Source organism: Chlorocebus sabaeus, chromosome 15 (genome assembly GCF_047675955.1).
Source record: "Chlorocebus sabaeus isolate Y175 chromosome 15, mChlSab1.0.hap1, whole genome shotgun sequence".
Classification (NCBI taxonomy): domain Eukaryota; kingdom Metazoa; phylum Chordata; class Mammalia; order Primates; family Cercopithecidae; genus Chlorocebus; species Chlorocebus sabaeus.
Genome location: NC_132918.1, coordinates 52504703 through 52530206, shown reverse-complemented (window position 1 = coordinate 52530206; position 25504 = coordinate 52504703). Strand labels below are relative to the sequence as shown.

Here is a 25504-nt window from a genome sequence, read left to right as displayed (position 1 = left end):
TATACAGTATGAATGAATCTTCTACCTGTGAAATTGTGAAGAAGGAATAAGAAATCCGGGCTAGTTTTGCTGTTGGACCTCAAACTGCAAAAGTTACAGCCACAGTGTGTGATACATGCTTAGTTAAGATGGAAAAAGTGGCTGGGCACGGTGGCTCACGCCTATAATCGCAGCACTTTGGGAGGCCGAGGCGGGAGGATCATGAGGTCAGGAGTTGGAGACCAGCCTGGCCAACATGGTAAAACACCGTTTCCATTAAAAACAAACAAACAAACAAACAAACAAAAACCAAGCATAGTGGTGTGTGCCTGTAATCCCAGCCACTCAGGAGGCTGAGGCAGGAGAATTGTTTGAACCCGGGAGGAGGCAGAGGTTGCAGTGAGCTGAGATCATGCCATTGCACTCTAGCCTGGGCAACAGGGCGAGACTCCATCTCGAGGAAAAAAAAAAAAGATGGAAAAAGCATTAAATTTGTGGGTGGAATACATAGACATAAATATGTTCCAATTGATGGCAATTGGGTTTGGTTCTGAGATCTCAGGTATCTACTGGAGGTCCTGGAATGTATCCCCCATTGATAAGGGGGGACTACTGTAGTCTCTTAATAGTCCTTCAAATTACCCCTCTTCAATTTGAGTATGCCATCAGTTTCCTGCTGGGACTTTCAACCCACTAAACTGACTCCTATGACTCATTAATGATGCGCTCTGCCTGCTGTTTGTAAAAACAGAATAGTAAAACTCTATCATGTCATTTTCCTGTTGAAAAACAATCAATGATTTCCCATTCCTTTATGTGCTAAATCTAATTTCCTTGGGCTAGCATTCAAAACTCTCCATGCTGTTAGTCCTAACAGAGTATTTCTTTCTTTTTTTTTGGAGATGGAGTCTCACTCTGTCACCCAAGCTAATTGGGTCATGCAGTGGCATGACCTCGCCTCACTGCAACTCCTGCCTCCCAGGTTTAAGCGATTCTTCTGCCTCAGCCTCCCAAAGTGTAGCTGCGACTACAGGCATGCGTCACCATACCCAGCTAATTTTTGTATTTTTGTTTGTTTGTTTTTAGTGGAGAGGGGGTTTCACCATGTTGCCCAGGCTGGTCTCAATCTCCTGACCTCAGGTGACCCACCCGCCTCAGCCTCCCAAAATGCTGGGATTACAAGAGTGAGCCACCGCGCCCGGCCAGTCCTAACACAGTATTTCTCCTGACTCCTTTCTTACTTGATTCTACTACTTCCCTACAATTACCCACTCCAGTTACATATGTTCCCCTTATATTCACTCAATTGCTATTCTCTGCTTTCTAGTGAGTATATATATATTTGGCCCAAGCCAAATTATAAATTACTTTCTATCTATTTACTACATTCACATTCTTCAGTTTTGCCTAAAGGCAGTGCCAAGAGCATATTATCCAGAACAAAAAAGGACACAGAAAAGCTGATGTGGCCTCTAGAAGGACTAGAAGAAAAGTGATACATCTGAATTTAAATGTTAGTTCCTTTCACTTAGGTGAAAATGTTCAACTTATCAATGAATTGTTTGCAAATCTGATTAATAAATGTTACACTGTAGATATACAACATTTTTGCTGTCAGTGCAATAATCTAAATATATAATTGCATGTACTGATTAGTTACTCTGGGAAATGAAATGTAATTCTATTAACCAGATGAATAAAGAGATACATCCTCACTTAATAATTACAGTAACTAAAATTTACTGGGAGCCTAATGATGGTAACTAGTAGGTACTGAGAGCCTTCTCTATGCAGGAATTCTAAGCACTGTACATATATTAACTCATTTAGTCCCATTGTTTTTCTAAGTTTATATAAGACAATGATTAGTAAAAGCTGGGAACTCAGGAAACTGTTTCACTTAGTCTCACAGAAAATATCTGCCATTAACAGTACTACTGAAAAACTTCACATTCTGCAAAATCATGCAAGTAATTAACAGGGCTCAGGAGAAAACAGTATTAGAAACCAAACTATTTACAACTGATGTAGCTTTAGAACTGGAGAATAAAAACAATAATTGGTGCCTCAGGAGTTAAGTTGGACAGATCAAGCATGTCTGGAGGTTGCCTCAGGATATATTAAAAATGCACAGACAACAAAGAAGAAATGTTGGCTTACCCATGCCAACACAAGAAGACTGAAGTGAAGCCCTGGGCCAAAGAAGCTGAGGTTAAAATGGGCAAGGGAGGAAGTACAACTTGCTTCCAGCCTACAGTCTGTCTAATGCTGGGGGTCAGGGAAGAAGCCCAGGGTACTGTTGGCTCATTCTAAATTTTCTTAAATGAGAGCTAAAAGGGCACTTGTCTATGTACTAGCAAAGTTTGCACCCTTCCTGAAGGCTATAACTATTACTGCTGTTATTATAGTGCCTCGAGTCTAGGAAAAACGATACATGTACGATATAACTTCCATGTTATATTGCTGATGATTTCCTCATTTTCTATCTGCATGACTTAATTGTCATTTTAGAAACCTGTGTTGTAGCTGCCTGGGCTGTACTCAGAAATATGGTAGAGTTGTTCTACAGTATCCGGAGTAGTCAGGAAGGGCCTGAAAGATAATAAAAATCCCCTAGGAGTGGCTAAGGGGTACTCTGCATGCTTTGCAGACTCTTACTCCATGTATTCAGCAGCAGCAATTATGTTTTTTTGTGGACACTGAGAAAACAGAAAACTGTACCTCCAACTTAAAATATGCTATGTTATCTATTTTGTATAGCCATCTCCATAAGATAACTTTCCATGTGCAGAAACTTTACAGCTTTTAACTGTGTTCTGTTGGAGCTTTTCTGTGATATCACAGTGGAATAAGATCCATGCTGGAGATGAGGAACAAGTTAAAAAAAGGACTGCCAATTTTGTTTTTAAAAATTCCACTAATTTAGCTACATTAATGCAAAACACATAGGTGCATCAGTGTGAGCTTTTCAAAGCTATATTGTTCGCCGAGTCTTTTGCCCTACAATCTTAGGACTTCCTAAGACAGTTAGTGATGAAAAGAGGGGTGGTTCACTTCAACCCAGCACCAGTGCCAAACTCTGAAGGCAAGTGTTTTTCTAGTTGAAAAGTCCAGCTCCTGGCTAAAATCCAATGTGTTATATTTCAGGCACAGCCATAGGTAATTACAAAGGCTTTGCCTAGAAGATCTCTTGCGGGGAAAGCTGTCCTCTCCACACCAGACATGATGCACAGCCTGTGCACTGCAATCTCTGGAGACAGTTGCAGTCAAGGACACACCACCTCCTTTCCTTCCTGAAAGCTATACTACTACTACTGTTATTCTAGTGCCTTGCCACAAGCATTTCTGCATTCCTACCCTAGGCACCTCCATTAGGGGCCTCTTGGAGCTTAGACTGAGTCATGTGTCAAGTACCTCTATCCAAGATCATCTCATTGGTGGAGAAGCCTTAATTAAAATACTTTTCTCCACTCTGACTCAGTACTTTTCCACTCCTAGCCTTTCTTCTCCCTACACCTTAAAACAGTAGGAATCTTTTGTGCAGGGCTCCTAGGCAGTGAGATGGTTCCCCCCATCTGGGTGTATGTCAGACTGTTCCTCGCCTGGTGCTATTCCAATAGGGAAAAATGCAACATCGAGGAGTCAGCCCTTTTCATTTTGGCCTCTTGTTTATCCTATAGCAGTAAGTTAACAGTTTGACTGTTAATTTCACTTTGGCTCATTGGCCTAACCACTTCAAGGACTGTCAGCTCAATACAGAGTGGCTGTAAGATTTTGTTTTTCCCCTAGCAAAACATAAATACTATTGAAAAATTAAATGAAATTAGTGTAGTACCTTTGTTTATCTTACAGAGGCAGACTTATTTAATCACTTCCTAACAAGGTAATTTTATAATCAGCCTGTTTGTAATAATAACTCAAGAAGAGTCCATGTTCTCCCACATTAAATTATTAATAGCCTTATTTGACATTGAAAGTTTGTTAACTACAAATCTAAAAAAAAAACACAAACTAACTCAATTTTCTTTGGTTCCAAAAAGAAAAGAGACTATACCCTCTTCCATTTCTTGTAGCATTTCCTTTGGAAAATCTGTAACTATAAATCCTTTACTCTCTTTAAGATGTACATAAATCTTATTAAGAGCTAAATAAGGCTCTTGCCAGTTTTGAATTTCAGCAATGTCCTTCTTGGGGGCTTTGGAATAATTTCTTTGAAATGTGAACATCTCGGAAGATGGTACCTTGTTTCCCTGACTCTGTTGGAATTTTGTCTAGGCTCCTGGCCCCAAGCTGTAACCTCTTACTTATCAAAAAACAATAGAAGTTTTTATTTTTCCTTTAATACAGATAATTAACATGTATATAATGGATTGTATCTGCCTGGCTATACAAAAAGGTGACATTTCTTTCTGTCCTTGCAATATCTCTAACAGATTGCCTGTAATGTGCGTCACAATCTGATTGAATCTGACTGAATTCAGTAATAAAACTGTTTCTTTTTTTTTTTCCTACATTTGTAAAGAGAATTCACTGGATGGACAGGAGATTTTAGTTTTAATTATTTCCCCAGCATCAGTAGTACTCTGAAAAAATATTCTACCTCTGGCACTACAGAAATAAATTTTTTTAAGTTTTACCTTGAAAAGTAAAATTTTTTAAGTTTTTTAAGTTTCTTTAATTTTAAATTTCTTAAGTTTTAAAAATATTTTCTGTTTTTTAAGTTTTACCTTGCAAAGTAAAAATTTTGTAAGTTTTACCTTAAAAATTTTTGTTTCATTGAGTGTTCTGTTTACTTCTAACTGTATGGTATCTAAGAGTATAAGTTTTGGAGTCAGAATGATTGGATAAGGATCTGATTTCTATTCAAGTTCTTCCATATACGAGTAACTTGTATAACTTGGCTAAATTATATAACACTCCCAAATTTGTTTCCATGTTTCCATGTCTAGATACTACCAAAGTTTTAAACTTTAAAAAGAGATTTAAAAACAAAAACACATCATTTCTTCAAAATTTAGAGGAAAAATATAGCAGAAATTGGGTCTGAATCATAATTTTAAAGGATGATAATAAAAGTCACTCTAAAGACCAGAGCTCAAATAAACAACAACAATATATATCTATATGCAGTCAATTCTCATTATTCATGGTAGTTATGTTCTATAAAATCACCATGAATGCTGAATTAGCAAATACTGAACCACTTGCTCCTAGGGGAAATACAGGGTCAGGTTCCTGCAAGTCTGGTCACATTTTCCTTAAATAATCAATATATAACCTTGTTGTATGTATGTTTCTATTTAAAGACACCTTTAAAATATATATATAGTTGATTCATTAACATTAAACCCATGGACAACAGTACTCTATAAGTCATACCTGATAAAGCTTATCTAATAGGTATATTTTTTCCACAAGGCATATTATAGCCTTCTTGTGGATAAGAACACCAAACAGCGCTTCAGCACTAACTCAGGGGCCATCTTAAAGAAATCACCAACAAAAAGCATAGAAATGCAAAAAAAAAAAAAGTATCACTAAATAGATAGGAGAAAAGGACATTTGTTTACAGTGTGACAGCTCAAACAACAGGGCAGGGCATCATCTGGTTTGAAAACTAAGCATGTGTGTGTTGGGTGACCCAAATTATTTTCCGCCCCGTACATGTCCATGAATGACTGCAGGTGCTGTACGGATTTTGTGATTATAAATAAATTTTAGCAGGTAGGCAAATTCATAAATATGGAATCTATGAATAATGAAGACTATCTCTATGTATGCATAAGTGCATGCATGTGTGTACGTGTGTGTGTGTATCTTATATACTTGCTTTAGAGTCAACAGGTTTCCTTCTCTTTTTACTTCCCTACATCCTCCTCCTCCCAGTTGCTTCTCTCTCAATCTCCTATCTCATTAATGGCACCGACAACCACCTTGTTATTCAAGGTTAAAACTTGGAAGACTTCTGATTCTTCCTTTTTCCCCACAACTCCCTATATTCAACCCATCATGAAGTCCTATTGGTTCTACCTCCATTCTCCAATTCCAAATACTTCTCATCACCTCCACTACTGCCACCTTTGACCATGTCACTACCATCTCTTCTCCAAACTCATATAATGGCTACTCACCCAGTAGTGTACGTTTAGTACTTATAGTATATTGAAATTGTCTTATTTATTTTTTCATTATCTTTCTCCCTGCATGTAATCTCTATGAGGTTGGGGGCCTTTTCTATTTTGTTTACCACTGCAACCAGTGCCTAGAATGCCAAACAGATGTAAGAAGAATTGGAAGTACACAAAATATCAAGGAATAGTAGGAAGGGAATAATTGTTCATTGAATATGCATGCATCCTTTCTGAACCTGCCACTTCTCTTTTCTTTTTTAGTTTTCCTCCTCTATTATCTTTTTTTTGGGGAGAGGAGGGGCGGAGGGACAGGGTCTTGCTCTGTTGCCCAGGCTGGAGTACAGTGGTGTGATCACAGCTCACTACAGCCTTGACCTCCTGAGCTCAAGCAATTCTCCTACCTCAGCCTCCTCAGTAACTGGGGCTACAGGTAAGCACCACCACACCTGGCTAATTTTTAAATTCTTTGTAGAGACAAGGACTCACTACATTGCCCAGGCTGGTCTTAAACTCCTGGACTCAAGCAGTCCTCCTGCCTTAGTCTCCCAAAGTGCTGGGATTACAGGTGTGAGCCACTGCACCTGGCTCCTATTATTTTAACCCAGTATGTAATTACTCGTTACTCATGATACTTGCCTGTCACTGTGTTATGTGTTGCCACAGGAAGGAGGAAACACAGCTGTCACTGAACTGAATGATATATGCTAATACAACTGACTTAATACATTTAATGCATATATTAACTCATAGCTTTCAAAATATTTCATCCCAACACTCCCCAAACTACTTTCTCAAATCCCATTTCCTTGAATCAAAGAGTACACATAGATAATCTTCAGAAAACACAATCACTGTTTGAGATCAACTCTTTGAAACACTGAGCACTTGCTTTCCAAAGTCAGGAAGGGTACAAGCAGTAGATATAAATGGCTCACTGCATTCCCTCTGGTACTTTTAAAGTGTGATAAGGCTCACTTTAAAACATTCAGATCATAACTACCAACAACAAAAATTGGAGGCTTGTCACTTCTAATTTCATTGATTCTCTTGCAATTCTTCCATTACTTCCAAAGACAATTTTCTGTTTAAAATCTTTGTCCTTTAATACTTCAGGCAACTACCTTTTTTTGTTCTCACTTAAGATAAATATATAGCCAAATCCGGCATAGTGGAAATTGCTCTTAAACTGTGAAACCAGAAATACCCCCTTTTAATGTCATTTTCCCCATCAGCCTGGTAGGTCCAAGTCAAAGCCACTAGGAGGTAGCATAAGCTGACATGTAATAAAAATAAAATAAGGCCGAGCACAGTGGCTCACGCCTGTAATCCCAGCACTTTGGGAGGCCGAGGCAGGCGAATCACGAGGTCAGGAGATCGAGACCATCCTGGCTAACATGGTGAAACCTCGTCTCTACTTAAAATACAAAAAAAAAAAAAATTAGCTAGGGGTGGTGGCAGGCTCCTGTAGTCCCAGCTACTTGGGAGGCTGAGGTAGGAGAATGGTGTGAACCTGGCAGGTGGAGCTTGCAGTGAGCCCAGATTGCACCACTGCACTCCAGCCTGGGCGACAGAGCAAGACTCCATCTCAATAAATAAATAAATAAATAAAATTAAAAATCCTAATAAAAGCAGTAATTTCGATAAAAATATAATTACTTGACACTTTTCTTAAGGGCTTTTTCCAGCTTCTTCACCTGCTGTTTATAAAGTCTTAATTCATGCTGTGTGGGCCTGTGGAAAATAAATAATGATAAATTAATTCAATTTACTGAATAAAACCATAAAGGTACTTAAATAAACGACATACAATACTTTGTTACTCGTCACAAATATACTTATTAAACTTCTGAAAATATTTCATGATTGCTAATTTGGTGTTTACCAGCTATTTAGATTTCTTCTTCTCTGTTATCCCTTATTCAAAGCCTTTTAGTTATTTTTTGCTGCTAATCTATTACTTGTTTTTATAGTGAAATATTTCAAGTATACAGACAAAAACAGAGAACGTTATAACAAATCCTGGTGTATCCACCACCTAGCTTTATCAAATTTGAATATTAACAGATTATGATTCAAATCTTTATTTATTTATTATACTTTTAAGTTCTAGGGTACATGTGCATAGCGTGCAGGTTTGTTACATATGTATACTTGTGCCATGTTGGTGTGCTGCACCCATCAACTCGTCAGCACCCATCAATTCGTCATTTACATCAGGTATAACTCCCAATGCAATCCCTCCCCCCTCGCCCCTCCCCATGATAGGCCCCTGTGTGTGATGTTCCCCTTCCTGAGTCCAAGTGATCTCATTGTTCAGTTCCCACCTATGAGTGAGAACATGCGGTGCTTGGTTTTCTATTCTTGTGATAGTTTGCTAAGAATGATGGTTTCCAGCTGCATCCATGTCCCTACAAAGGACACAAACTCATCCTTTTTTATGGCTGCATAGTATTCCATGGTGTATATGTGCCACATTTTCTTAATCCAGTCTGTCACTGATAGACATTGGGGTTGATTCCAAGTCTTTGCTATTGTGAATAGTGCCGCAATAAACATACGTGTGCATGTGTCTTTACAGCAGCATGATTTATAATCCTTTGGGTATATACCCAGTAATGGGATGGCTGGGTCATATGGTACATCTAGTTCTAGATCCTTGAGGAATCGCCATACTGTTTTCCATAATGGTTGAACTAGTTTACAATCCCACCAACAGTGTAATAGAGTTCCTATTTCTCCACATCCTCTCCAGCATCTGTTGTTTCCTGACTTTTGAATGATCGCCATTCTAACTGGTGTGAGATGGTATCTCATTGTGGTTTTGATTTGCATTTCTCTGATGGCCAGTGATGATGAGCATTTTTTCATGTGTCTGTTGCCTGTATGAATGTCTTCTTTTGAGAAATGTCTGTTCATATCCTTTGCCCACTTTTTGATGGGGTGGTTTGTTTTTTTCCCGTAAATTTGTTTGAGTTCCTTGTAGGTTCTGGATATTAGCCCTTTGTCAGATGAGTAGATTGCAAAAATTTTCTCCCATTCTGTAGGTTGCCTGTTCACTCTGATGGTAGTTTCTTTTGCTGTGCAGAAGCTCTTTAGTTTAATGAGATCCCATTTGCCAATTTTGGCTTTTGCTGCTGTTGCTTTTGGTGTTTTAGACATGAAGTATTTGCCCATGCCTATGTCCTGAATGGTACTACCTAGGTTTTCCTCTAGGGTTTTTATGGTATTAGGTCTGACATTTAAGTCTCTAATCCATCTTGAATTAATTTTCGTATAAGGAGTAAGGAAAGGATCCAGTTTCAGCTTTCTACTTATGGCTAGCCAATTTTCCCAGCACCATTTATTAAATAGGGAATCTTTTCCCCATTTCTTGTTTCTCTCAGGTTTGTCAAAGATCAGATGGCTGTAGATGTGTGGTATTATTTCTGAGGACTCTGTTCTGTTCCATTGGTCTATATCTCTGTTTTGGTACCAGTACCATGCTGTTTTGGTTACTGTAGCCTTGTAGTATAGTTTAAAGTCAGGTAGCGTGATGCCTCCAGCTTTGTTCTTTTGACTTAGGATTGTCTTGGAGATGTGGGCTCTTTTTTGGTTCCATATGAACTTTAAAGCAGTTTTTTCCAATTCTGTGAAGAAAGTCATTGGTAGCTTGATGGGGATGGCATTGAATCTATAAATTACCTTGGGCAGTATGGCCATTTTCACGATATTGATTCTCCCTATCCATGAGCATGGTATGTTCTTCCATTTGTTGTGTCCTCTTTTATTTCACTGAGCAGTGGTTTGTAGTTCTCCTTGAAGAGGTCCTTTACATCCCTTGTAAGTTGGATTCCTAGGTATTTTATTCTCTTTGAAGCAATTGTGAATGGAAGTTCATTCATGATTTGGCTCTCTGTTTGTCTGTTACTGGTGTATAAGAATGCTTGTGAGTTTTGCACATTAATTTTGTATCCTGAGACTTTGCTGAAGTTGCTTATCAGCTTAAGGAGATTTTGGGCTGAGACAATGGGGTTTTCTAAATATACAATCATGTCATCTGCAAAGAGGGACAATTTGACTTCTTCTTTTCCTAACTGAATCCCCTTGATTTCTTTCTCTTGCCTGATTGCCCTAGCCAGAACTTCCAACACTATGTTGAATAGGAGTGGTGAGAGAGGGCATCCCTCTCTTGTGCCAGCTTTCAAAGGGAATTTTTCCAGTTTTTGCCCATTCAGTATGATATTGGCTGTGGGCTTGTCATAAATAGCTCTTATTATTTTGAGGTACGTTCCATCAATACCGAATTTATTGAGCGTTTTTAGCATGAAGGGCTGTTGAATTTTGTCAAAAGCCTTTTCTGCATCTATTGAGATAATGATGTGGTTCTTGTCTTTGGTTCTGTTTATATGCTGGATTATGTTTATTGATTTGCGAATGTTGAACCAGCCTTGCATCCCAGGGATGAAGCCCACTTGATCATGGTGGATAAGCTTTTTGATGTGCTGCTGAATCCGGTTTGCCAGTATTTTATTGAGGATTTTTGAATCGATGTTCATCAGGGATATTGGTCTAAAATTCTCTTTTTTTGTTGTGTCTCTGCCAGGCTTTGGTATCATGATGATGTTGGCCTCATAAAATGAGTTAGGGAGGATTCCCTCTTTTTCTATTGATTGGAATAGTTTCAGAAGGAATGGTACCAGCTCCTCCTTGTACCTCTGGTAGAATTCAGCTGTGAATCCATCTGGTCCTGGACTTTTTTTGGTTGGTAGGCTATTAATTATTGCCTCAATTTCAGAGCCTGCTATTGGTCTATTCAGGGATTCAACTTCTTCCTGGTTTAGTCTTGGAAGAGTGTAAGTGTCCAGGAAATTATCCATTTCTTCTAGATTTTCTAGTTTATTTGCGTAGAGGTGTTTATAGTATTCTCTGATGGTAGTTTGTATTTCTGTGGGGTCGGTGGTGATATCCCCTTTATCATTTTTAATTGCGTCGATTTGATTCTTCTCTCTTTTCTTCTTTATTAGTCTCGCTAGCGGTCTATTTTGTTGATCTTTTCAAAATTTTTTGGAGGGCTTTTTGTGTCTCTATCTCCTTCAGTTCTGCTCTGATCTTAGTTATTTCTTGCCTTCTGCTAGCTTTCGAATGTGTTTGCTCTTGCTTCTCTAGTTCTTTTAATTGTGATGTTAGAGTGTCAATTTTAGATCTTTTCTGCCTTCTCTTGTGGGCATTTAGTGCTATAAATTTCCCTCTACACACTGCTTTAAATGTGTCCCAGAGATTCTGGTATGTTGTATCTTTGTTCTCATTGGTTTCAAAGAACATCTTTATTTCTGCCTTCATTTTGTTATGTACCCAGTAGTCATTCAGGAGCAGGTTGTTCAGTTTCCATGTAGTTGAGTGGTTTTGATTGAGTTTCTTAGTCCTGAGTTCTAGTTTGATTGCACTGTGTTCTGAGAAACAGTTTGTTATAATTTCTGTTCTTTTACATTTGCTGAGGAGTGCTTTACTTCCAATTATGTGGTCAATTTTGGAGTAAGTGCGATGTGGTGCTGAGAAGAATATATATTCTGTTGATTTGGGGTGGAGAGTTCTATAGATGTCTATTAGGTCTGCTTGCTGCAGAGATGAGTTGAATTCCTGGATATCCTTGTTAACTTTCTGTCTCGTTGATCTGTCTGATGTTGACAGTGGAGTGTTGAAGTCTCCCATTATTATTGTATGGGACTCTAAGTCTCTTTGTAAGTCTCTAAGGACTTGCTTTATGAATCTGGGTGCTCCTGTATTGGGTGCATATATATTTAGGATAGTTAGCTCTTCCTGTTGAATTGATCCCTTTACCATTATGTAATGGCCTTCTTTGTCTCTTTTGACCTTTGATGGTTTAAAGTCTGTTTTATCAGAGACTAGTATTGCAACCCCTGGTTTTTTTTGTTCTCCATTTGCTTGGTAAATCTTCCTCCATCCCTTTATTTTGGGCCTATGTGTGTCCCTGCATGTGAGATGGGTCTCCTGAATACAGCAGACTGATGGGTCTTGACTCTTTATCCATTTTGCCAGTCTGTGTCTTTTAATTGGAGCATTTAGTCCATTTACATTTAAGGTTAATATTGTTATGTGCGAACTTGATCCTGCCATTATGATATTAACTGGTTGTTTTGCTCGTTAGTTGATACAGTTTCTTCCTAGCCTCGATGGTCTTTACATTTTGGCATGTTTTTGCAATGGCTGGTACCGGTTGTTCCTTTCCATGTTTAGTGCTTCCTTCAGGGTCTCTTGTAAGGCAGGCCTAGTGGTGACAAAATCTCTAAGCATTTGCTTATCTGTAAAGGATTTTATTTCTCCTTCGCTTATGAAACTTAGTTTGGCTGGATATGAAATTCTAGGTTTAAAATTCTTTTCTTTAAGAATGTTGAATATTGGCCCCCACTCTCTTCTGGCTTGTAGTTTCTGCTGAGAGATCTGCTGTTAGTCTGATGGGCTTCCCTTTGTGGGTAACCCGACCTTTCTCTCTGGCTGCCCTTAAGATTTTTTCCTTCATTTCAACTTTGGTGAATCTGGCAATTATGTGTCTTGGAGTTGCTCTTCTCGAGGAGTATCTTTGTGGCGTTCTCTGTATTTCCTGGATTTGAATGTTGGCCTGCCCTACTAGGTTGGGGAAGTTCTCCTGGATGATATCCTGAAAAGTGTTTTCCAACTTGGTTCCATTTTCCCCCTCACTTTCAGGCACCCCAATCAGACGTAGATTTGGTCTTTTTACATAATCCCATACTTCTTGCAGGCTTTGTTCATTTCTTTTTCTTCTTTTTTCTTTTGGTTTCTCTTCTCGCTTCATTTCATTCATTTGATCCTCAATCGCTGGTACTCTTTCTTCCAGTTGATCGAGTCGGTTACTGAAGCTTGTGCATTTGTCACGTATTTCTCGTGTCATTGTTTTCATCTCTTTCATTTCGTTTATGACCTTCTCTGCATTAATTACTCTAGCCATCAATTCTTCCACCTTTTTTTCAAGATTTTTAGTTTCTTTGCGCTGGGTACGTAATTCCTCCTTTAGCTCTGAGAAGTTTGATGGACTGAAGCCTTCTTCTCTCATCTCGTCAAAGTCATTCTCTGTCCAGCTTTGATCTGTTGCTGGCGATGAGCTGCGCTCCTTTGCCGGGAGAGAGGCACTCTTATTTTTTGAATTTCCAGCTTTTCTGCCCTGCTTTTTCCCCATCTTTGTGGTTTTATCTGCCTCTGGTCTTTGATGATGGTGACGTACTGATGGGGTTTTGGTGTAGGTGTCCTTCCTGTTTGATAGTTTTCCTTCTAACAGTCAGGACCCTCAGCTGTAGGTCTGTTGGAGATTGCTTGAGGTCCACTCCAGACCGTTTGCCTGGGTATCAGCAGCAGAGGCTGCAGAAGCTAGAATATTGCTGAACAGCGAGTGTACCTGTCTGATTCTTGCTTTGGAAGCTTCCTCTCAGGGGTGTACTCCACCCTGTGAGGTGTGGGGTGTCAGACTGCCCCTAGTGGGGGATGTCTCCCTGTTAGGCTACTCAGGGGTCAGGGACCCACTTGAGCAGGCAGTCTGTCCCTTCTCAGATCTCAACCTCCGTGTTGGGAGATCCACTGCTCTCTTCAAAGCTGTCAGACAGAGTCGTTTGTGTCTGCAGAGGTTTCTGCTGCTTTTGTTTATCTGTGCCCTGTCCCCAGAGGTGGAGTCTACAGAGACAGGCAGGTTTCCTTGAGCTGCTGTGAGCTCCACCCAGTTCGAGCTTCCCAGCGGCTTTGTTTACCTACTTAAGCCTCAGCAATGGCGGGCGCCCCTCCCCCAGCCTCGCTGCTGCCTTGCGGTTAGATCGCAGACTGCTGTGCTAGCAATGAGGGAGGCTCCGTGGGCGTGGGACCCTCCCGGCCAGGTGTGGGATATAATCTCCTGGTGTGTCCACGTGCGCAGTATTGGGGTGGGAGTTACCCGATTTTCCAGGTGTTGTGTGTCTCAGTTCCCCTGGCTAGGAAAAGGGATTCCCTTCCCCCTTGCGCTTCCCAGGTGAGGGGATGCCTCGCCCTGCTTCAGCTCTCGCTGGTCGGGCTGCAGCAGCTGACCAGCACCGACTGTCCAGCACTCCCTAGTGAGATGAACCCAGTACCTCAGTTGAAAATGCAGAAATCACCGGTCTTCTGTGTCGCTTGCGCTGGGAGTTGGAGACTGGAGCTGTTCCTATTCGGCCATCTTGCTCCGCCCCCCAATTCAAATCTTAAACTTTATTCATATACTTAAAATTCCACATGTCCCTCATTAATGTCATTCTTCTCCTTCCCATACCATAGATAACCACTATCCTTAATTCACTGTTCATTATTCCCATGTATGTTTTTAAATTTTTACTATTTAGTCATAAATTTTCATATTATTGTGTTCAAGGTTTTCACATTTTATATAAATGACTTATGCTAGGTATCAGGTCCCTCTCTTTATTAAGGTGTAAGTTTTTGTTGTTGTTGTTGTTTGTTTCTTTTGAGACAGGGTCTCACACTGTTGCCTAGGCTGGAGTGCAGTGGCACGAGTTCAGTTCACTGCAACCTCCGCCTCCCAGGTTCAAGCTATTCTCCCACCTTGACCTCTTGAATAGCTGGGACTATAGATGTGCACCACCACCCCTGGCTAATTTTTGTATTTTTTTGGTAGAGACAGGGTTTCACCAAGTTGGCCAGGCTGGTCTCAAACTCCTGACCTCAGGAGGCCCACCTCAGCCTCCTAAAGTGCTGGGATTACAGGCGGGAGCCACCGTGCCCAGCCATTAAAGTATAAGCTTATTGAGAACAGGAAATTTGTTTTGGTCTCTTCTTCATTCCAGAGTTTGGGACAATGTCTAACTTACAATAGGTATTCAAATACTTGTTGAATGAAAACAAGGCTCAAAAATGTTCATTCTTTATTACTGTCAACATAGAGAGTGTCATCCTTTTGTAGCTATGCTGGATATAACTTTCTGTTGTGTGCCATTATAAATTTTACTTTTCTTCTCATCCCACAGCACAGGAATAAGAACAACAAGGCATTCCAGTATAATTTGAGAATGAGAACTCTGCTGGTATAAGACTGAATCTAATATAGTAAATATTAATGTATTGTACATTTCAAAATCACTAAGAGTAAATTTCAAATGTTTTCAACCACAAAAGGTATTAGATGATGGATATGTTAATTAGCTTGATTTAATTATTCTGCATTGTATTCATGAATCGTAACATCACTTTGTGCCTCATAAATATATACAGCTGTAATTTGTCAATTAGCAATTAAAATAAAAATTTAAGATAATAATCATGCTGAGTGAAAGACAATAGACAAAAAAAAGTAAATATTGTATAGCTCCACTTATATGAAGTCTCGGAAATATAAACTAATGCATATTGACTAAAAGCAAATCAGTGGTTACCTGAGGCAAAGGCAAAGAGAGGCAACAGGGATTATAAAATGGGCAAGAGATAACTTTTAGGGTGTTTTTTTTTTTTGTTTTTAAGAGACAGGGTCTCTGTTGCCCAGGTTGGAGTGTAGTGGTATGAACACAGCTCACTACAGCCTTGACCTCCCTCTGGGGCTCAAGCGATCTTCTCACCTCAGCTTCCTTTATAGCTGGGACTGCAGGAGTACACTACCATGCCTGGCTAATTTTTTAAATTTTTTTCTAGAGACGAGGTCTCACGTGTTGCTCAGGCTGGTCTTGAACTCCTGGCCTCAAACAATCCTCCTACCTGGGCTTCCCAAAGTGCTGGTATTATAGGCATGAGCCACTGCACCTAGCCTCCAAGGTGGATTATAACTGTTTCGCAGGTGTATACACATAATTCAATAAATTGTGTACTTTACATATATGCAGTGTACTGTACACCAATTGTAACTCATTAAAGCTATTTTTAAAAAAAAAAAAAAAAAGACTGGATCTATTTGAAGTTTTTTGTTTGTTTTTTTTTTGACACAGGGTCTCGCTCTGTCACCCAGGCTGGAGTACAGTGACATGATCATGGCTCACTACAGCCTTGACCTCCTGGGGTCAAGTGATCCTTCCACCTCAGTCTCCTGAGTAGCTGGGACTACAGCCACAGACCACCACACCCGGCTAATTTTTATATTTTTTGTAGAGAAGAGGGTTTTGCCATGTTGCCCACTCTGGTCTTGAATTCCTGCCTCAAGCAATCCGCCTGCCTCTGCCTCCCAAAGTGCTGAGATTACAGGCGAAACCCACTGTGCCCAGCTTATTTGAAGTTCTTAGCTAGTTTTAACTTCTTCCATGTGGACTCCTATTTTCTCATTTCCCTTGCCTACCCCTGTGTTCTTGTTCCTTTCATAAGTTATCGTGGGAGAGAACTTACTAAAGTAAGTATAAGAATATTATGTACTCATGATTAGCTTTAAAGCAAAGGAGATAGAATGGTGCATTTAATATTCCAAATTCCAGTATATGTTTACTTTTCAAAGGATGAAGAAAAATTGACCGGGATGCAGTGGTTCATGCCTGTAATTCCAGTACTTTGGGAATTCCGGCACTGAGCCTAGGAGTTCAAGATCAGCCTAGGCAACACAGGGAGACCCCATCTCTACCAAACAAAAAATTAAAAAATAAGAGGCCGAGCGTGGTGGCTCATGCCTGTAATCCCAGCACTTTGGGAGGCCAAGGAGAAAGGATCACTTGAGGTCAGAAGTCCAAGACCAGCCTGACCAACATGGCGAAACCTCATCTCTACTAAAAATACAAAAAATAGCCAGCCGTCGTGGCGCGCACCTGTAATCCCAGCTACTCGGGAGGCTGAGGCAGGAGAGTCACTTGAACCTGGGAGGCAGATGTTGCAGTGAGTCGAGATCGCGCCACTGCACTCCAGCCTGGGGGACAGAGTGAGACTCTGTCTCAATTAAAAATAAATAATTTTAAAAAGTAGCTGGGTGTGGTGGCTTGCACCTATAGTCCCAGCTAAGGGACTTGATTAGTCTTGAGCAGTAGAGGTCAAGGCTGCAGTGAGACATGATCACACCACTGCACTTGGCCTGGGTGACAGAGTGAAACCCTGTCTCAGAAAAAAAAAAAAATACTTAAGTTTCTCTCACCTGGTTTCCAAATCTTTTTGGAGGTTCAGCTTTTCACTTAAAAGTGCATCAATCTGAGAGTTTGACTCCTTGAGTTGATTCTGTAATGACTGCAACACATTTCATAGAAAAATAATTAACTTTCTTAGATTACTTACTTTATTAAAAAGTATTTATTGGTTATACAGTCCCCATACCATTAAAAGGCCTTTATAAGTTGGTGAGGCATCCAGACTTCTGTAGTCGTTTTCTTCTTCTGACTGACTTTCATCTTCTTTATATTGCCTATGAAAATATGCATGCAGTATACTTATGAAAAATCTATCTTCAAAGAAAAAAATCTAATTAAACCAATGTAATGAGGGTTTAATCATCTAAACATGAATTAAAATTAATTCAAATTTCCTACTTGTTCTCATAGAGAATGGTATTAGAACACTACTACTATCTATTATTATAGGACATACAATATCCGTTTACTCTCTTTTTATTTAGAATATATGATCCATGAGGACCAGAACTTTGTCTTATTCACCACTGTATCTCACTGCCTAGAAAAACTATGGACTATAAGAGGTGAAAAAGCACTGCTGAATAAACAAAACGAAACATAGGTGGAACATCCAGGTTCTTTCAAAAAATGCATTCACATACTATTTTTTCCTTCTAGTACTTTTAGGTAACCAAAAAACCTATATGAAAAAATGCGGATCATAAGTGGAAAAAGCAACAGATTTAATAGTCTTGGTTCAAGCCTTGATAACACCACTAACGAGTTGTATTATTTGAATAAGTCAATCTCTCAGAATTTATTTTCTCATCTGTAAAACAGTATCTGTCACATCTACTTTACAGGACTGATGTAAAAAGCAAACGAAAGATACTGAAGGACTCTGTGAAATGCAAAGTGCTAGCAAATACATATGATTATTTTTAGCAATCTTGATTAACTATCACTGTGATGTCCTATATGGTAACCAACAGCTACATGAGCTAGTGGCTACCACTTAACACTCGAAATATGGGTAATGCCACCAAAGAAATAAACTTTGAATTTCATTAAATCTTAAATTTAAAAATTGAAGCAGTATAAAATACTTTTCTGTTCAATACAACTTTATTATTTAAGGACTACATTTCGCTTTAACTGTTGCATAAAGTATTAGTATTGTAGCCTAGTGTGCACTGGGTATATGCATGATTTCTAGTATTACACATAAACATATCACCAGTCTAGTAAGTTGTCAATGGATTGATTCAGTTCAAATGATTTATTTATTCCCAATGTGTTTATTTTATGCATGTGCATATAGTCTGATGATAAAAACAACAACAACAACAACAAAAAACTTTGGACAACACTGGCCTTAAAAAAATGGATAAGCAGAGAAGCTTTTGCCACTGCAAGAGGCCCATGTCCCACCTGTCTTCTTCCTTTGGTCTTGCTGCTTCAGTTCTACAGGTTCATAGCTCTTCTCCTGTGCTTCCTGTTCATCCTACTTAGGCCTCCAAATCTTAGCCTGTCTTCCCCTCTCTCCTCTTTCATCTTCTTTACTAATGTAATACTTGTCAATGAATTGTTACATCCCCTTTTTACAGTACTCCTACTTCTTTAGATGATACTTATATCCTATTGGTAGATCTCAAAATCTATCCTGAAATTGCCAGAATCTCACTTTCAAGTTAGTACTCACTCTTAGAAAGGAGACTGAGTTTATAATATAAACTCCGGTCAGTCAATGAATCCTGAAAAACCCCCTCCTTAGGAGACTCTTTTTGTTGCTGCAAATTTTCTCATTTGTAGAATATTATTTATTAATGTATCTCATATTTTCTTCCTATCCTCCACTTCCCTCAATAAGACATTCAATCCAAATATCTGACCCAAGGATAATCTGCATAGGCCAAAATACTTTACTTCAGCTAGACAACTAATGAAAAGCTTTTTAAGCTAAAAAGTGATTCTTCTCCAAGTCGCTCGTTCCTCAACCCCAGATTTTCATTACAAATTCATGACAACTAAATTCAATACCACCACTCCAATGGCCTCAATCCTTTTGTCACCTTTAGTCAGAGAACCCCATTTGCAGAACTCTACAAGTACCTCTCACATCATATTCTACATGAAAAATTTCCTGATGGCTATGTTATGTTAAATCTATTCTACTCTTACCAAAAACCCCAAATCCCCTCTCTTCATCATCTAGATCAGGGGTCAGCAAACTGCTATCTGCAGGCTATATTCAGCAGGCTGTTGGTTTTGTAACTATTATTATTGTAACACACCTGTGCCAATTTATTTACATATTATCTGTGTCTGATTTTGTGCTACAACAGCCTAGTTGAGTAGTTGTCCTATCTTTGTAGAATCTCTACCATCTAAATGACAGTTTCATTTGGAAGTCAGAAGGTCCCTGATGCTACTTGATAAAATGCTGCTTTCTGAAAAGAATATAAAGCAAGAAGTTGCTTTTTAATTAGTTGCTCTCTTCTCCCTTCTTTCCTTCTTCCTTTTCTTTTCCCTTTCTTCTTTTTTTTTTTTCTTTTTTGGAGTCCCCATGGTACTACAGATAATCAGCAACCAGCAACCCACAGAGCTCTGCCATTGTTCTCTCCAAGATTTTGGAAAGTCACTATTCTTGGGGCAAAACTACTCGAGCGTACGCTTCATTAAAATGAAGAATTATCTGCTGTATTATGGGATCCTAATTACTTAGAACATGGTACAAAATAGGTACTCAAATACATATTTGTTAAAAGAACTGTTCCATCTATAAATAATAAAAAGATTAGCTACTGTTTTAGTGACCTGACATTAAAGCATTTTAAATTATATCTTAGATATCCTTCAGCTATTTTAGTTTAGCCAAAAACCATTTATCTCTATGCTTATTTAATCATGTGATAAGTGTGTTTTAATCTATAAGCTTGATTTTTCACTGACATTTTATGTTTATCTCACATAAATCTGCATACTAATTAGGTTGCACTTTGGTAGGCAGCCAATCTAATTCTATGCACTTTGTGGATATACTCAGTAACTACCCAGGGGCTAGATCACATCAGTAGAAAAAATTGTAATACTTCAAGAAAATAAAGGGTAACACCATTTCCATTGTGACCAATACTTCGGTGATAAATAAGTATACATAATTTAACATAAATACAACAAAACATCTTGACTTAAGTTGTAAAATACAGTCTTCAAGATCTTTATAAAAAAGAACTTCACAGTGACATATTAGGTGGATTTCCATAGTATATTTAAAGTTTCAAAAGCTACAGAAACTTCTGGTGTGATTACTGGATTAAAAACTTTAAAAACTGTAATACAGGATTATTCGTACCTTTGTGTATGAATTTTTCTAATTTTAGATTCATAGTAATCAATTAGACAAAGCAACCTAGAAAACAGAATATTGAATTATTTTCAAAATGCAGTATTAGAGCAACTACTAGTTTCACTACATAATTTCAAATTACAGTGTAAAAGTAAGTACAGATTATCTGGCAGGCTTTAAAAAATTTAAGTGATTCTTACCAGAAAGCAAATACTATACTAAGCCATATGTTATATTAATTTCAAACTATAGATTTAAAAATAACTATAAACATTATATCTCAACATATTAAATGCATATCCTCCTTGTCCCAACAGTTCTACCTCTAGCAATATCTCCCACACAAATATGTCAAAGGATGCAACTCAATATGAACAAAGTTGTTCACTGCACCATTATTTATAAGAGTGAAAAGCCAGAAATAATTTAACTCTCCATCAGGAGAAAGGTTAATGGCACATCCATACTATAGAAAATAATGGGCTGGATGTTCTCACTCATAGGTGGGAACTGAACAATGAGATCACTTGGACTCGGGAAGGGGAACATCACACACCGGGGCCTATCATGGGCAGGGGGGAGGGGGGAGGGATTGCATTGGGAGTTATACCTGATGTAAATGACGAGTTGATGGATGCAGCACACCAACATGGCACAAGTATACATATGTAACAAACCTGCACGTTATGCACATGTACCCTACAACTTAAAGTATAATAATAATAAATAAATTAAAAAATAATAATAATAAATAATGGGCTGGGCACAGTGGCTCAAGCCTGTAATCCCAGCACTTTGGGAGGCTGAGGTGGGTGGATCACGAGGTCAGGAGTTTGAGACCATCCTGGCCAACATGGCGAAACCCCATCTCTACAAAAAATACAAAAAATTAGCTGGGCGTCGTGGTGCGCGCCTGTAGTCCCAGCTACTTGGGAGGCTGAGGCAGGAGAATCACTTGAACCTGGGAGACGGAGGTTGCAGTGAGCCAAGAGCACACCACTGCACTACAGCCTGGTGACAGGGCAAGACTCCGTCTCAAAAAAAAAAGAAAAAGAAAAAAAAAAAGAAAAAGGAAATAATGGAGAAGTAGAAAAAATAATGTAAATTTGTATGTCCTTAACAAGGAACGATGATGGAAAAAATTAATGTTGCATAATCAAATGTATATTTTTTACCTTTGTCTAAAAAGAAAAGAAAAAAGTTAGATGTGAATATGTATATATATTGAAAAAGAACTCTATGGGTTCTTAACCAGGGAATAAATTGTAACCTAGTGGGTGTATGGAGGGGCAATGTTGCCATATTGACTAGTTGGAGAGGGGGCAGAATGCTAAAAATTCACCGGTGAACAACACAACAATACACAAAGAAGAACTGTCTCACTCAAAATGCCAACAGCACTCCTTTTGAGAAACAGTAGGAAGGACACACACCAAACTGTTAGGAGAGGAGGTTATCTCTGAGATGTGGGGATTAGGAAAGCAAGCAGATTTGTTACATTTTACCCTATACACTTTTATATTGTTTGAATTTTTATAAACACTTATTGCTTTTGTGATTTAAAAAATGAGAGAAAAACAAAATAATACTATGCTTTCATGTGTTATTCTTTCTAAAGGAACAATTTATACTGTTTCCCTCCTATCTTGGGAAAACATTACCAACCCATCCCCCTTTTCAGACCTAATTCAGCCAATTGTGCTCTTAATGTCACAACTTTCTAGATTACTCTTTTTCTCTTCAACCCTTCCCCATCTTGACAAACGCCAGCTTTCACATTTTCTATTTTCCTGAAAATATGCTTTAATCTTTATATCCCACACAAATCCTCTTGACCTACTTCCCCCTTGTGCTACGCTTCTATTTCTAATCTTTTCCTTCACAGCAAACTTCATTCATTCTGAGTGATTGTAACCAATTATCTTCAATAAAGTTTTAGGGAAGACTTATTACATGTTAAGTACTGGGAATTCTGAGCAAATAAAATAGTGGAAAAGTAAACAAGTTAACCAATAAGGAAGCATGCAACACTGCTGATCACCCTCTCCTCGAAACACTTTTGTTCCTTGGTTATCATGATACCCAAACACAATTCCTCTTCTGCCTCTTCTTTCTGTATATGGAATTTGGAAGTTCTCTGGAGTTTGGCCCTTTTAACAATAGGCCTGATATGTCTACATGGATGACTGAAGGTGCCAAAGCATATATCCATAAATGAATTCATCGGTTTCTTCCCCGTTCCTTCAAATGTAGCTTAAAAACTGGCCATCTTTGACTCCTCCACTCCTTTCAACATCTATAGCCAATTCATCTGGACAACTCCTGTCCATCTTTGCAGTGTCTCTCCCTTTTTTTGGTCCTAGTTAAGACCTTCATTAGCCTTCACCTAGACTACTACAACTGATTACTAACTTGTCTTTCTGTCTCTGGGTTTAATCTCCTTGCTCAGAAATCTTTGGGTATGTTTCCTGTCACACAGAAAGTAGAACTCAAACTCTTCGGCCAATTTAAGTCTCTCAAAGTTACAGCACACTTTCCATATTGTCATATTGTCTCTTAAGACTCTTCCCAGAATCTCAAGTATCCTATGCTCCAGACCTCTTGGACTCTTAACGTCCCAAACACATTCACTTTTCTGTTACCATATTCCTCTAATTGAAACACCGTTTCTCTCACCTCTGCCTATTAATATTCTATAGTTCCTAGTAGTCCAGCTAAAAAGATAACTCATTCATGAAGCCTATGTAGTCAGTACTACCTTTCACTAATTTCTCCCTATGTCATACCCACTTAGCATCCTATCTCCCCCACCTTTTAGTACATACCACTAACTGCTTTATATTTTACTTACCTGCATATGTATCTATCTACCCAACTAGACTATCAGGTCACCGAATGCAGGAATCATGGCTTTATTCATCTGTGTGTGCCCTATTAATCAGCCCTGTACCCATGTAACTTTTAATAATATCTGTAGTGGCTACAACTCATGTATTTCCAATAGGTTTAATTCACAATTTTTTATTTCAGTGTCTCAAACTGAAAGTTTGTATTGATAAAAATCAAACAGAGTGGAAAATCTCTGGTCCACTGGACAAATTCATACCTGAATTAGCCTGATTTCATCTGCTACACTGCAGGTTCTCTCAGTGCTTCTCTCACCCTCGTACCCAGTTATCTTAGCTGTTTTTTTGTTTTTTCATTCTTCCCTTCCAATTTCTCTCTTCTCCTTCTTCTTCCCACTGTAGTTCTCTCTCCCCTGCCTCTCTCCTTTCTGTTCTTCCTTACCTCTCCTATTTTTCTTACCTTGCCTCCCTCTTCTCTTTATTCACATCTTTCACTAACATTTTTATGTTGTTTTTGTTATATGTTTGTCCTTACTTTTCCTTCAAGAGGATGAAAATTATATATGTATATATGTGTATTATCTCTGAAATAATTATCAAAAAAACCTATAGTTTTAACTTGTTTTTACTTTATATCTGACCTCATTTATTTTTATAGTAAAATAGAAACATCTAAATATTCAAGATTTCCAGTCCTACTAAGTAAGCCTATAATACCGCTTAAAATGCAATCAGTTTAAACTGTTAAGAGAAAAAAAGAAGGTGCTAGCATGTAAACAAGAGAGAATATGAACATAATACCCATACTACTTATATTGCTAAAAATAACACTAAACATTTAAAATCAATTACCTACAGGGGAGGTAAGGATAGGATGGAATAAAGGGGACAGGAATGAAAACACAACTTCTCTAAAGATAAATAACGAATAGTTTTGATTTTGGAATTATATAAATGCTCATACATTCAAAAGTAAAAATTCAAAAAGCAATCCCTGAAAATTAAAAAGAAATTGAAACAAATCTAACTGCATTTGGTGATGCAAACACACAGAGAAACAAGTATTTCAAGATATTTTAGAAATATACATCTTGACTGCATACATAGTGGAATATATTAATGTCCAAGAGAGCTGCCCAGAAATTTCTTTTATTATTTTAAGTTCTAGGGTACATGTGCACAATGTGCAGGTTTGTTACATATGTATACATGTGCCATGTTGGTGTGCTGCACCCATTAACTCATCATTTACATGAGGTATATCTCCTAATGCCAGAAATTTAAATTTCATTCAGTAGGCTTGTTGTTAGTAATTCTAGTTTTAATATTTTGAAACTATTTTTATGTATTATTAGATATAGCAAATAATTATAATATTGTTCTTAAGAATGATTTTCAGTAGAAAAGACAACAGTTACAAATGTAAAATCAGAATTTAAATAAAAATACTATCTTAACTTCAGCTGGGTTAAATATATATCGTCCCCTCCAAAATATCTAGTCCCTGGTTCTTTCCACTAAAAACTCCTAAAATCAATAACATAATAAAACTAAGCAACCCCAAAACCCATACAGTGATCTCTAAATATTATTCTTCACTAAAAGGATCAGTTATTTTGAGAAATGTCTAATTATAAATTTATTTAAAAGTTTAGTGTTATTTTTAGTAAATGTTCAATTCCATTCCTCAAAGGACCTCTAGAACAAACAAACAAACAAACAAACAAACAAACAAAAAACAGGGATGAGCACGGAAAAACAATGCAGAAGAAGAGGAGAGAGAGGCTTTTCTAGTTTATAAGAGTTATAACCACTCCCAAGATAAAATCAGGTCAAACAAACAAAACCATGAATCTAGCTACATATCAATTTATGTAGCGAAATTACTGTCTATCCAAGACGGTATGAGGAACTCTTTTGCACAGATAGGCAAACACTCTGTTTTGAGTGACAATGCGATCTTCTTCCTCCTTTCTTAATCTGCAGACTTCCATTTGCAAAGAAGCAATAGTTTCTTGTTGCTCCGTTCGTTTTTTCTTATAATGCTGGCACTTCACCTATAAGATATTTTTTAAAAACATAATTATGATATGTACATCTAGGACATGCTATCCTAACCATATTGTACACAAAGGCATCTTCATAGTTTCTATTGAGCTGTTT

General features: G+C 38.2%; 1 protein-coding gene across 11 annotated transcripts in view; it reads right to left on the bottom strand.

The window, feature by feature from the left end:
• Nucleotides 1-25504, bottom strand: part of CEP70 (centrosomal protein 70) — a 114197-nt gene that overhangs the window by 20738 nt on the left and 67955 nt on the right. For 10 of the 11 annotated variants that reach the window (XM_073023569.1, XM_073023571.1, XM_073023574.1 and 7 more), the window contains 5 exons: nucleotides 25229-25398; nucleotides 20502-20558; nucleotides 17352-17439; nucleotides 17176-17264; nucleotides 7767-7841 (listed from right to left, as the gene is read on the bottom strand). In XM_073023569.1, coding sequence (XP_072879670.1) covers nucleotides 7767-7841; nucleotides 17176-17264; nucleotides 17352-17439; nucleotides 20502-20558; nucleotides 25229-25398 — 479 coding nt within the window. The remainder of the gene's footprint in view (nucleotides 1-7766; nucleotides 7842-17175; nucleotides 17265-17351; nucleotides 17440-20501; nucleotides 20559-25228; nucleotides 25399-25504) is intronic. The other variant, XM_073023572.1, reaches the window with a different exon arrangement.